Here is a 13,583-nt window from a genome sequence, read left to right on the forward strand (position 1 = left end):
ATGAAACGAAAACATGCAGGGCTAGGATTAATATGTAACTCACAGTCCGCTTGTCCTGGTTCAAGTCCGGCACCCAATCATGGGTAACAGATGAGGCAGGCAGCCCAATGAGACAGCTTTCTAGTCAATATTCCATGCAGCTATGTTGCGGGGTGACTCTCGGGTGGGAGAGCCTCTGGCCCCTCAGACTCATAGTTTTCGACTTGTCTTGATTCCCTGTGGACGGCGGATCATTTGGAGTCGGACTACAAACTGTTCGCGACCGTGGTATCGACATGTCAAGGCCAAGTTGAAAATTACCTAGTACTAGTACCGCCAGTTCAATCAGATCCCGCTCGACGATTGCCATGAGGCTCCTCGAGACATCCAGCGCCGACATCCCGAGGATGCGCGAATTCATCGGTCCCCAGATCCCTCCATACGCCATTCTCTCTCACACCTGGGAGGATGAGGAGGTCACGATGCAGCAGTTAATCGCGGGCACCGCCGACCTAGGAGGTCTGCAGGCCAAAGCCGGCTTCCGCAAAATCCATCGGACATGCGAGGTAGCCCGCACGAGGGACAGGCTCGAATACGTATGGGTGGACACGTGCTGCATCGACAAGACCAGCAGTGCCGAGCTCACCGAGGCCATCAACTCCATGTTTGCGTGGTACCGGGATGCCGAGGTGTGCTATGTGTTCCTGGCCGATCTCGAGCCCGGCAGCGACGAGGATCTCGAAGTGGCCCTGCCCAGGTGCCGGTGGTTCACCCGTGGGTGGACGCTGCAGGAGCTGATTGCGCCTCGGGAAGTGGTCTTCTTCGACAAGAGGTGGAACAACAGAGGGACAAAGAAGCATCTTACCGGACTCCTCAATTCCATCACTGGAATCCCCGAGGGACTCCTATCCCAGGATGCTGAGCTGTGCGATTTCCCCGTCGCCCGCAGGATGTCGTGGGCCGCCCGGCGGCAGACAACCCGGGTCGAGGATATGGCGTACTGCCTCCTGGGGATATTCGACGTCAGCATGCCGTTCATTTATGGGGACGGTATGAAAGTGTTCCAGCGGCTGCAGACCAAAATCATCGAGACCACATTGGATTTGAGCATCCTTGCGTGGACCGATGCCCGCGACTCTTGCCCGCCATTTTCGGGGGTGCTGGCCGAGTCGCCCAGCCAATTTTCCCAGTGCGGCAACATCGAGTTGGGCCACGGGGACTCCGCCTACGTCAACTTCGCCATCACAGCCAGTGGTATCGTCACTGATGCCAGCCTGATCCATCACGACTATCAGCTCATGAAGCACAACTACGAGCGTGACAAGACAAACCCCGAGTACCACCGGAGCTGTGCTTGCCACGAGGTGGATGCTAGATTCCCGGTGGTTCTGAACCTATTCTGTGACCTGCATGGCAAAACGCTGGGAATCGGCCTGCGCAAGATTGGCGGAGGCTTGTATGCGAGGTACAAGCCGAACACTGTGTTGACGCTGGGCAGGCCTCCAGAAAGATGCCCCCTCGCGAGGTATTCCAAACGCTTAGTCGAGACACTCACATTGGTTATGAAGCTTCCACGTCCCGCTCTCTGTGGTAGTAGGGGTCTCGATCCGGCGGTGCGCAATAGGATTTCGGTACTCCGCGTCGACTGGGGGCCGCTTGTGATTCTGGACTTCCGTGTTAGGCCCCAAAGCCACTGGGACATCCACGACGGAGTGTTCTTCAACTGCAACGCGCCAACGATAGGCTGGGGGGCATGGTTTGTCCGGGCCGAGCTACCCCAAGACAGGAATTCACTTTACGTCGCCGGGAGCGTGCATTTCTTCCTTGCCTGCTTCGATTGGCGGGGGCAGCCAATTGTCTGCATGGCGGACCTGGACAAGGTGGACTCGGCAAAGACCGTGCTGCTCGAGTCGCAGTTAAACCAGCTCAAGTTTGAAATGAATCGCCAGGCATATACGATGGTGAGAAGCGTCTTGGCGGATCAGCTTCGGGAATCGAGGGGGTCCCCGACTATGCAGTGCGATTTCGGTGCGACAGAAGTCAAAGTAACTTCCAGCGTATCAAAGGAATCCCGGCCTGATCTTTGCGTTAATCCTGTCTTGGTATTGAACATCGAGAGTAAGGTGGTACCTAACCTATTTCGGGGGCTCTGGGCCCGCCTTAGTCGACGTACCGGCAGGCTAGCAACTGCGTACTGCAGCACGGCGCATAGATAAAGTAGCGGCTACTCCTGAAATCGAATACCGCGAGTCAAGGGCTAGAATCCAGGGCTACGAAGAGACATGTGGAACAGTTCCAGGCATACAGTTGACTTCGGGAAGACTGTGAAGGTTGGAAGAACGAATGTGTGAGAGACAGCCAACCGGAAATGATACCCCACGACGGGCGCTGCATACGGAAGCAATAAATGCAAAGGGCGTTTAGAGCAAGGTATCGAACGAGAGAGGCTAAGATCACGCAACTGTGACGACCGGTGCACGCCTTTGGTGCGAGGGCGGCGGCGCAGAAATGTTTCGGAATATCGGGTTGAGCTTGGCGGTGTGGCGCTCGGCTGCGCTCTGCTCGCCGTCTTCGACACGCCACGCAGCCATGTTTCCAAACTATCTAGCCAGGGCTTAGGGCTGACCTGTCGCCGCTGGACAGCTTGCCACTAGGTGGCTGGCTGCGACTGAGCAATTGTCAACACCAAGCCCCTTGGCACGACAGGATATGCCCGGAAGCGGACGAGGGTGAGAAAACGGGAGACAAAAGAGATACACATAATCGCCTCGACGGCCGGGGTCCTGGAAGACAGGATGCCAGACCGACGTCAAATATTGGGCCTAGTGGTGATAGCTCAGTGCCGGGGCTTGCTAAGTAGGACATCAGCTAGCCTCACGAAGTGTTCGACATGCAAGAGATGTGATGACGGCACGGAGGATATGCGTAGGATGACGACATCTGAGCTTCGTGCTCCCGGGCCGACTCGGATATAAAATGACAACTTGACCTCAGCTCCAACGTCTGCTACACACGGCAAGAATCACTTCGAAGCACCACATTGCTGCACTTCTCCCATCATTCAAGCCCTTGACTCTTTACCCGTCAGCCGCATCCCTGAAACCCTCAACAACAGCCATCATGTCTGCCGCCCGCATTTTGCACTGGTTCGAGTCTCAGCTCGACAACACCAACATCGGCAACAACGGCTGGAACTTCCAGGTGGCCAAGGCGGTCGCGGCCAACTCGGCGGCTCCCACGTACAACCTGGTTTGGCAGTCGCGGGCGCTCGCTCCCAGCACCACCCTCTCGTGGAAGGTGGAGTATGCGCTAGGCTGGACGGCGACGGTGCCCGGCCAGGGCGTGCAGGTGCAGATCCAGGGCAACTGGCAGCCGTGCAACAAGGGCGAGTCCTTCGACATCAACTCGCGCGGCTACTGGGAGCCGTCGAAGGGCCCCGCCAACCCCGACAACGCGGGCTGGCTCCAGGTCGGTAACGTCGACTACGCCTACCCGGGGGTGCTCGGCCTGCACATTGTCGTGGGCATGCGCAACGCCCAGACCAACATGTTTGAGCCCATCTTCATCGACAAGGCCGCCCTGGGCCCCGGCAGCTCGGCACGCTACCAGCCGCAGGAAACGGTCAGCTGGTGGCTCGAGGGTGGCAACCTCACGGGCCAGGTCTTCACCCACACCCAGTCGCGCTCGGCCTCGCAGGACTTCACCAATCCGAGCGACCCTCTGACCGGCGCGTTTGAGTGGTCGACCTCCTTCCTCACCGTCAGCAGCACGTGGATCACCGCCGCCGGCCGCCCGCCCCAGGCGCTCTGGACCCCGCCGCCCTCGGCCGCGGCCGCGCTGGATGGCCTGAGCCTGGGAGGCCCGCCGCCGGTGGAGCTGCAGCTCGACTACGCCAGCTGGATAGTCACCTTTACCATCCCCCTGGCGGGCGCCGCGATCGCCGCCGCCGCGAGTGCGCTGTACGCCAAGCTCAAGGACCGCTTCAAGAAGCTGGAGGTCACGGTCTACGGCAAGGACGGCTCCAAACTCCACGTCGAGTACGAGTTCGGCAGCGGCATGGGCGCCAACCCGGGCACCGTCGGCTTCCTGGGCATCCCGAAGGGCGCTGTCGGCGGCCCCGCCGACGCCATCGAGAAGGCGCTCGCCGCGATGAAGGCCAGCGGCGAGATCCCCGCCGACGAGACCTGGACCGTGACGGCGTCTCCTACATTGCTCTCGGACGACCCCTCGCCCTCCGCCGCCGCCGCGTACCCTGGCAACTTTGCCTTCCGCTTCCCCGACGGCGTCAATGGACACCAGCAGCAGCAGCAGAACATTGTCTCCAAGTCGCCCTACGCCCAGGCCGCCTACTCTGGAGGTGCGGTGGTGGCGTAAAGCTGCGATGTGGGCGCGAGAATGAGATGGGGTCGCAGACACATGTTGCAGATAATCCGAGGGTGGAACTCAACGCGTACCATCTTGTCGGGCCGAATCGGTTGACCATCGATGAAGGGTACGAGGGTGTTGGAGCTGCTTCGGGTTAGAGCACTGAATAGGAAAATATGAATGTACCGTGAAATAAGTGACATGCCAGGTGCTGTCTGACCGAGTGCCATCTTCCTGCCCGCAAATGAGGACTGATTAGGTGGTTGTCCTTCAAAGCGTGAGGAGGGGAGCTTGATGACCGAGGCTTGTGCTTAATCCAGTGGCTGGCAACCAGGCTGTATACTGGGCGTCAATTCTGATGCGTGAGAAACTCTTACCATGCACGGATCAGCTGCTTGTGTGTGGTTAAAGTAGACACATTGCGCGCAGAGTGCAAACTGCAAAGTCACCTGAGCACGCAAGGATGGGCCTTGATAGAGGAGATACGCACCACAGTCAAATAACATCCCCCGGACTGAGCGTGTGGCTCAATGGTCAAGTGTCTCAGCCCGGAGGAGGCCGCAGGCGGGCCGGGCAATCGACGGCTGCCTCCACGGAGGCCGTCAGTTCGATTCCTGTGAGCTGCGCGCGGTTTTCTAGTAAAACCCCGGGCTGATATTCCCACGCTTCGCCGTGGGGAATTCACCCTTGGGGGTTTTCGTAGCCGAGTACCTCTCTTCGCTGGGCCCACGAAGAGGGATACTCGGTGAGCTTTTGCATATAAAGCTTCCTTATCTGCTCAAAAGGGTCCAAAACTGGTCGCTCAGAGGACAAGAATCCGCCCCCTTTGAACAACAATGAAGACAAGAAGATGTCGCTATTGTAGGGAGCCGAGAACGTGAATCTGGAACTAGATTTTAACTTTCATTTTGGGTTGGGTTGCTGACTTAGCAGAGTCCAGGTCACGTGTTAGGACGCTTTCTGGTGACTGAAACGGTAGTGAACGCGTTTGCGCTTAGTTTTCACCACTCCGTCTTTTAGTTCCGCTTTCTGACTTTCACTGTGGTGTAAATCTAATGTTGCCTTATATGACCACAAGTTTTACCAACACGTTATAAACCCTGCTCTTAGCCAACCAAACGTGTTTGTGGCCCCCCTCTATATGTCTTCGGTAATAGGCGCTTTCGTATTCATGTGTATGTCGAAGGATACCGCGGGCCACTATCCTCGACCAGCCTAATTCGACGACTGCACCGCAGGCGACCTGCCGGTCTTATCGGCCCGCTTTCCGTGGTATACCAAAAGTGGGGTTACTATACAAGGAGCAAGAACGTAGAGACGTAGACTCGGCGACCTAGAGTGCTCGCGCTACGAGTACCGGCTCCGGCGCTTGTCAATCTGAGCGAGCTGGTCAATGTCGAACTGGATGCAACCGTGGCCTATATAGTCTGACCTAGCCGACCCTAATGCTCGTCGTAGAAGGAAAGCCTCGACCATACAACAGACCTATACAAGCTAGGAGCAGACCTAGCAACAAGTACATACGCTACTCTTAAGGTTTACAATAACTTGCGGCGCCGACATCATCCGAAGGCGGATTGCCGGTCTCTACGTCGCATACTAGCGATAAGCATAGGAACCGACCTAACACTAGGCGCAGTCCTGTATCAGCACGGCTATAGAGCAGTGGCAAGGTAGACCATAGCTTGCTAGGATGTACGTTCCTAAGCCAAGCGGTCGGTAGGGTCTAAACTACGTCCAACTGATATGCTACTCTAGAACGTACCACTTATAGACTTCCCGGAATACCTACCCAAGGGGCTGTTCAAGCGGACTGGCAACTGTTCGGCCTAACGATAGCCTCGCCGATATATATCATGTAGTTGGCGATGTATTTCTGCTAATCTTGGTGAGATTCGCCGTAAGGCTGACCGAGTTCCTCGACCTGCGACAGACTGATCCTACGTATAGTTAGAGCTCCTATGGAAGGAGTATGGGTAGACCTTACGTCGGTCTTGTCGAGAGAGCCTATAATAAAGGCGTTGGGCTAGGAGCTAGTACGCCTCCATGGCGGTAGTAGATAAAACGGGCGACAAGGAGAGTGCTTGCTACGACTTCAAGTGGACTCTCGGCCACCCCTCGTCGGCACAATAAACCCGACCAGCCCTATTGCAATAAGCCCATTTTTCGGTTCCTAACCTGCATATGCATTCTTCACAGACACCGACGCAGCCATCTACTCCCTCCGAGAGGCATCGACAGACCGGTAGGTTGAGAAGAAACACCTAGGGGCTTAGTGAAATGGAGGGTTGAGACTCTCCGACTGGTCCATTTGGCCTGAGATCTCATGTACTCTTAGCTAACCTACAACTTCCCGAGTTACACTGCGACGCCGCTATACACGAGGCATGGCGAATGGACCGTACGACGATTCCGAGCAGCTTGCGGCAAGGGATGTAGGTCGTTGGTTGCGAGAAAGACAGCTTGGTGTCTCGGATTGGATCGGATCACACACCGCGACTCCGGCGGCCGCAGACAGGTTCAGGTGGGCGGGGGCTGGCGTCGACGACCATGAGCGCTCGGCTAAGCTAGGTGATCCGATTGGCAAGGGTCCTCAAGGGAAGGTCGCAGCGGGCTCAACTGGGGAGGTGACAAGGCGGACTCGACATAACGTGGCCTCTCCAGCTCTGTGGGCGGCTTGCGGGGGGTGAGTCAACACGACGATGAGGCCTCGGTCAGGGGCCATCCAACGGGAAAGAGTCCCCTAGAGAAGGTCGCAGTACGGGCCCAGTCAGGGGAGGGGACGAGGCGGACTCGACGTGACGTGACCTCTTCGGCGCTGCGGGCGGCTCGCGATAGCTGAGTCGATACGACGATAAGGGGTTGGTTAGAGGCAATCCAACTAGGAAGAGCCCTCAAAGGGAGGTTGCAGCGCTTGCCTAAACAGGGGAGGGGACGAAGCGGACTCGGCATGGTGTGGTCTCTGCAGTTCTGTGGGCGGCTCGGAGTCACGCCGTAGGATGAAGGCGTTGGCGACGGGCCTGGGAATCTGCTCACGACAGGTGATTCGTTGTCTTCGCTTCAGCTAGAGTGAGACGGCAAAGGGACGGGACGACCGTGCGTATCAAGTAGCTCGGTGCCCCCTATTTCTTGCTGCTGGTGGCGCCAGGAATATGACAACAGGGATGAGGAGCCTGGTCGTGCAGAAAGAGGAGGTCACGGATCGTCGCATGAGGAGGGGACGAGGCATGTACTGCCTGGTCCGAGCCGCCCTGCTGAGCAATTCCTAAAGAGATGCAGTGGATCACGGTATCAGGTCTGGGTTGTGATTCGTGGCTCCAACAACATCCTGCGGAAGCTGCCTTTTCTGGCGTGAAGCAACGCCGTATAAGGGGCGATCCTTGTTGTCGTCGCATTGACAGCGAGGCAGACGCGGCCCTCGGGAAGGCCGACGGCGCGAGCTAGCGTTTACGTGTGCGGCAGCTCGGTGAGGGGCCCTCTGCCTCGCGATTGGTGATTCCGGCTGCATGGATGACGAAGAAGGAGTCCAGTTCATGCAGCCATCACAGTGGCCGAGCCGGCCGGGTGCCCGAGGCTGGGGGTATAACAAGACCCTTCATAGCTCAGCACGTTGCTTAGTATTTGTCATAATTGGCGGAGCATATAGGAAGCGGGAGGCTGAGTTCCACTGGGTTCAACTCGTCTCGTGCTTGGTTGCCGAGTCCAGTCTCCGCGGAGGCGTATATATTTCGCTTGTTATCCTAGTTCTCAGCAGCGCAAAGATGTCCTTAGTTCACCCTATACTTCTTCCGAACCTGGTTTCCCATTACGGCCTTATGAACTATTCTATAATTTAGCAGCACAGAAGCACTAAGCAACACTATGGCAATAGATTGTCAAGAGACTCTCATCCCCTTTGCAGTGGCGGGTTCTGACCGTCCACGCCTCAATCTTCTGATTCCAAAACTCCCCTCCTTATCCGTCTCTAACACACACGAGTTCAAATTCAAGAGTGGTGCCGGCATAGGTATGGCTTTGAATCCTCGTCATGATTAGACTACAGGTTGCTAACACACTTAAGCAGGAAACAATATTGCCACCGCTTATGCTACCAGTGGCGGCAGCCGCCAGTCGCAGTCTTTACGTGCCGGTCAACTACACTGCGGCGATGTCGGCGGTACCAAGATACCACCGAAGGACGTGATCGTGATTTCGAGCAACGATGAGTCAAGCGATGGTGAGATTTACGACGACGAGTCTTACGATGCTAAGTCCTATAACGATAAGCTAAGCGACAATAAGTCGAGCGACAATAAGTCGAGCGACAATAAGTCGAGCGACAATAAGTCGAGCGACAATAAGTCGAGCGACAATAAGTCGAGCGACAATAAGTCGAGCGACAATAAGTCGAGCGACAATAAGTCGATCCACGAACAGCAGAAAGCGGCCCAGGATGCCCGCTAGCGCCCTCGTCTATCTCACCTATAGCTCCCTCTACAAAGCTGTCCCAATTGGCCAACGGGGCCTCGGCTACATGCCAGCTAGGACAGGCATCTACTCCTAATCACACCACACGTAACAACACCGCTCCAGCGACGAATGCCGCTTCCCTTGTTAAACACAAGGCCGTACGCCCTGATCACGGATGTCAACGCGATCCCCGGCCGTTCGCAGAGCCATGCGAAACGACGTCGAAGGACGATATTTCGAAATACCTCTTATACGACGAGCGGGATAAGTGTCACTTTCGCCATGATGTCCAGGATCCGCACAGGGCTGCCTCCAGACAGGAGAGGGAGACACGACAGAAATCGGATGGCAGCTACCGCTCTGCATCCCATAATCACCACGGCGACGGCGACCAGACGAGCAGCTCAGCCCACCGCCATCTGCCGGTTCCAGACGAGACCGGAGAGCCGACCAAGAATGATCCTGTCAGGTTGCTATATGTTTAGGAGCGGCGGGCGAGCCCATCGGTAGTGCCGGACCATCAGAGCATCAGCGAACCTAAGCCAGCAGATGCCAAGCTACGCTTCCAGTACCAGAGTTCATCTAGTACCGCCTCCAAACATAGGGTGGAAAAAGAGCATGAGTCCGGTAGCAGCGCCCTCTCTTAGCACCGTGATCACCATTACGACAGCAAGCAAACCAACGACCGGAAGCAAGGTAATTCTTAGCTACCGGGCGATAGAGTAGAGCAGGGTGTGGGAAGTCCTTTCGTGACGTCGCAAGTACAAGAGAGTAGGGCGAGCATATCGAGATCGTCGGAAGCTATAAGCAACGACGATCGTATGCTGGCTGATGTCGGGCCATCCGTACAGCCATCCGCCAGCCAGGACCGCGTCAGCCTTTAGCAGAGCTTGGGCCGTCGTCCACGTAGCGGTACTGATATAGGAGACAACCACAGACCTATCGAGGACAGCGTCAGAAAGCACGGTCTAGGAGATGTCACCCAGCCACCATAGAAGCGCCGTAGGATAAGCACTTCGACCCCGGCAATTGGCGAAACGGCACCTAAGCGGGCGGCAGATCCGCATTGCGCCAGCTCCCGGTTACAACAGACTCACAAACCGACAACCCGCCACGCAACGCCTCGCCGAAGTCGGCTTAAAACTCCCAAGCCGCACTCTGCAGGGGTAGCTTCCATGACCAAGAAGCCTCAGGAAGAGTATTTTAATGTCAAGCGCATTCTCAACTTTCAGGTGAGGTACTTGGTCGAGTGGGAAGGGTACGGACCTCAGCACAACAGTTGGGAACCTGTTGAGCATTTCGAGCGATGTCCCAATCTGCTGCGGGATTTCTGTAAGAGTACGGGATCGGTAGGGGAATAGATCGCGCGGGAGTTTCGGGCCCTAAGACCGTATAGTACGGAGGCCTACCGTTCAGCACAGTAGGACGATAGGGTGTTGATGTATATTTAGGGAAGTTTGCACGAGATATTGCGGATTGGGCGAGCCCGTGACGACGGAGTAAACCCGAGAAGCATAATAGGTTGAAGATCTGGTCACCGTGTAGAGAGTATGCTTCCTTATGGTTTGGGGGTTTAGGACCGGTGGGAGGTATAACGTATATAAATCGAGCACATTCCTTGGGCTGTCTGGGTATCGTACGCTGCTTGAAAGGTACCGTTACGCATTATAAATCACACCACTGCCCGATAGCCATCGCTTCTCCTGCCAAGGCAATTGCAACGTAGCAGATCGGTCTGCCCCTTACCTAGCGTCTCCCATTGTTCACTCTATATTAGATCAATGTTCTGCCCAAAACCTAAGTCGGGCGCGGAATAGTGAGATGCTATTGTTCAGCATTGTTAGTAGGTTTGACGTTACAAGGGACCATGATCGTATATGAAGAGTAGAAAAAGAAAAAGTAACATAAGGCTTAGGAAAGCAGTCAATTATAAAAGGTCCGGGCTAGGCAGGACATGAACACAAGCCATGGTAAGATATCTACTGCTGAACTAATCATACAGATGATATTACTTAGGCGAACGAGAACAACAGTTGAAAACAAATAAAAGCATGTAAACGAAAGCGAAACGACAAAGCAGTATAGGAAAATAAGCCGAAACAGACGACAACAGCACTTGAAAAAGACAACCCCCGGCTACCTTTCTACTATATAACAGAACAAACTAACGGGGACCCCTGATGACAGAAGTTCGAGTGTCTAGCTCAATTCGTGAGCAAACCCGGCTAGAACTAGGGTCGCCAAATGGCGTCAAGATAACAGTGGCTATTGAACTGGGACAAACCGCTTCGCCCTTAAGCTGATCACCTCAGGCTAAGCCTCGCCTATACCCTCGTAGCTAGACTGGCCCGTTCTATCTATGTACGTCTGGAGCATCCCGGTAGTGGCGGCATCTTTAAACACCTTTGATAGGGAGGTCTTCGAGAACATCAACATATGGCGAATATTCGCGTTCTTTGGACGACTATATCTATAGCAGTAGTATATCCTCCCCTACTTTATCCTGAATACACTGTCGAGGTAGAAGTCTGCTATGGTTTGACATCCGGCGAGTAGATCTTTAGGCAATAACAATAGCTTTCCCTTTGGGAATGCTTTCATATAATCTTTATATGCCTCCAGCTCCTTTCTGCCTTTGCACTCGACCTAGAGGCTACGCCCTAGATCCGGATACTGCTCTGACAGACTAGCGAGTCGGACTCTGAGGGTATTCTTTTTCGTTATATGGAGTCCGATAACCTTCCCTTTGGTCGGTATATTGTCGTAGGGATCGATGACGTCCATAAAGAAATCTTGGTTAGAGGTCGAATCGGACGAGGCTATAGTTATAGTCGTGGCCACCCGAGCCACCTCGGGCGCGGCTAAGGCGAGGGACCAGAGATTGTTAAGGCGCTTGGCAGCTCCCTTTCTGGCGCCCGAGTTGCTAGCCTATACATACCAACCTTCTTAGCAACTATTCTTGTCGAGGAGATAGTCTATAAAGTCCAGGTTCGGCAAGGACAGGTAGGAGTCGAAGAAGACGAGGGCAGGACCGACAGGGATATCTAACTCTTGGCCACCGACGTAAACCAATCTATAAGACCGGTTACTTTCTATTTGAGGTTCGCCTGGCCGAGGTCTCTTTTGATTGTAGGCAAACATGCCGAGGCTGTAGGATATTCAAGCAGGAGCCGTCGCTCGAGGTCTGTGAGTTTGTTAGCTGGATTAGAGATACCGGCCTCCCTTGCCTTCTCCGTATGGCCTTTATAGTCTGAAAGGTCAACTAGATATTGGACTGACCTTGTCGTTACAGAAGTCGAGTCCGAACCTAAGCCGGGACTGGGGCCGTCACCGGAGCTATCGCCGGAGTCCTCGTTCATGCCGTCACCGGAGCCGTCACCGGAGCTATCGCCGGAGTCCTTGTTCATGCCGTTACCGGAGCTGTCACCGGAGCCGTCACCGGACTCGCCGCCGGAGTCCTTATCCAAGCCGCCGCTGGAGCTCTCATCGGAGCCGAGAGGGGGATAATCCTAAGCAATCTGCTCGAGACCAAGAACTTCGACTACGCTAAGGTCTGGTGCTATTCTACTCTGCTGTACTCGGTCTAGGGAGACCTATTTGCCTGTAACAACGCAAGTAGGCTCTCCTTGTTGGCTTTCTTCCTATCATACGGGATGCTATATCGATAAAGGAGCGGCTTGATCTCGTTATTAAGTCGAAGAGGTTTGCACTATTTAGCAAGGGAGGGCATATTTTCCGTTGTCCAAGTGACAAGATTTCCGTTCGTTGATAGGCCGATAATGCAAGAAGGATGGTAGAATCTGCGCGTTTGGCCTAGCTATACCAGGTAGGAGGACGAAGAAACGGTGGAGAAAGGCGCTTATATATACGGTTGGGGCTACCGTAAACGTGAAGCGGGAACGCAAAGTAGCGACGTAAATTAGGATACACGAACGTAGCCCAGGTACTCTTAAGAACACGGACTCTTAGGACATCTTGCCCACCCAAAAAAAGAAAAGGGCATACCTCAACGGTCACTGTACAAGGCTCGCACCCAACTTCAACGCTATCTTCAAACAAATGTAGCATCACCATGCACCGCTATCCCGAGCGGCTTTATATAGCGGCCTGACCGGGCTCAGAACACGGCTATCGTCCACCAACCCCGCGTCCGTATTATAAGGAGCCCAAACCTCAAAGCCGCTACTCCGACCGGCACGTCGACGCCGCTTCCTACCGGTACACGGGGGACCTAGAGCGGAGAATCCACGAGCAGAACGCCAGAATCGCTAGGCGGCCGCTCCATGCGCAGAGCCGCCATTTCGAGGTAGAGCAGCCCGTACGAAAGCGCGTGCGCTTCTCGCTGCCTACATTGCGACGCGACGAAGATAAGCTAGATCGTCTTGCGCGGGAGTTGGCGAAGCTCAGCTTCCTTGACCCGTATGCCAGGCCGAGTCGGCGCCGATGCAGCCGTTGTAGGCAGAAACTATGATATAGGAGGGACGGGCTCTAACGCGTTTGGGGGTGGGGACGGGCTTAAACCCGTTTAGGGGAGGGGTAGAGGGCGGGGCTAGCGGGAACGAACGTAATGTTAGAACGTCACCTAGTTAGCGACAATACCGGTGCGGGCACCTTGGGCAATTCGAGTTTTCAATATATTGACTTCATAGCTTCCTTGCTCAGCTACCCTGCTACTGTAAGCTACCTCTAAGCTGCTCTGCCGCTGCTGGACTGCTACCGCGAGATCTAAGCCTAATTCCCTCAACCTCCTATAACTTAACTTCAAGACCCCTTAGGGCTTTGACCATAGG

General features: G+C 55.1%; 4 protein-coding genes across 4 annotated transcripts; all 4 read left to right on the forward strand.

Annotated features, from left to right (window-relative positions):
- Window positions 1-165: 165 nt before the first annotated feature.
- Window positions 166-2,307, forward strand: B0T15DRAFT_574654 (heterokaryon incompatibility protein-domain-containing protein; the record flags this gene model as incomplete). Its single annotated transcript, XM_062870964.1, has 2 exons — window positions 166-2,097; window positions 2,192-2,307. Exons 1-2 carry the CDS (start codon window positions 348-350, stop codon window positions 2,305-2,307), a joined length of 1,866 nt encoding a protein of 621 aa, XP_062721059.1. The 5' UTR covers window positions 166-347.
- A 792-nt stretch (window positions 2,308-3,099) lies between these two features.
- On the forward strand, window positions 3,100-4,353 carry B0T15DRAFT_511211 (uncharacterized protein; the record flags this gene model as incomplete). The annotated part of the gene is made up of 1 exon (XM_062867901.1): window positions 3,100-4,353. One exon carries the CDS (start codon window positions 3,100-3,102, stop codon window positions 4,351-4,353), a length of 1,254 nt encoding a protein of 417 aa, XP_062721060.1.
- A 3,501-nt stretch (window positions 4,354-7,854) lies between these two features.
- On the forward strand, window positions 7,855-9,440 carry B0T15DRAFT_555290 (uncharacterized protein; the record flags this gene model as incomplete). Its single annotated transcript, XM_062870388.1, has 7 exons — window positions 7,855-7,924; window positions 8,246-8,350; window positions 8,408-8,560; window positions 8,917-9,061; window positions 9,098-9,262; window positions 9,293-9,361; window positions 9,398-9,440. The coding sequence occupies 7 exons, from the start codon at window positions 7,855-7,857 to the stop codon at window positions 9,438-9,440; spliced, it is 750 nt and encodes a 249-aa protein (XP_062721061.1).
- A 467-nt stretch (window positions 9,441-9,907) lies between these two features.
- Window positions 9,908-10,278, forward strand: B0T15DRAFT_531819 (uncharacterized protein). The gene has a single exon (XM_062869279.1). The coding sequence runs from the start codon at window positions 9,969-9,971 to the stop codon at window positions 10,152-10,154; it is 186 nt and encodes a 61-aa protein (XP_062721062.1). The 5' UTR covers window positions 9,908-9,968; the 3' UTR covers window positions 10,155-10,278.
- The last annotated feature ends 3,305 nt before the right edge of the window (window positions 10,279-13,583 follow it).

Source organism: Chaetomium strumarium (genome assembly GCF_033439665.1).
Source record: "Chaetomium strumarium strain CBS 333.67 chromosome Unknown B0T15scaffold_4, whole genome shotgun sequence".
NCBI classification, from domain to species: Eukaryota; Fungi; Ascomycota; class Sordariomycetes; order Sordariales; family Chaetomiaceae; genus Chaetomium; species Chaetomium strumarium.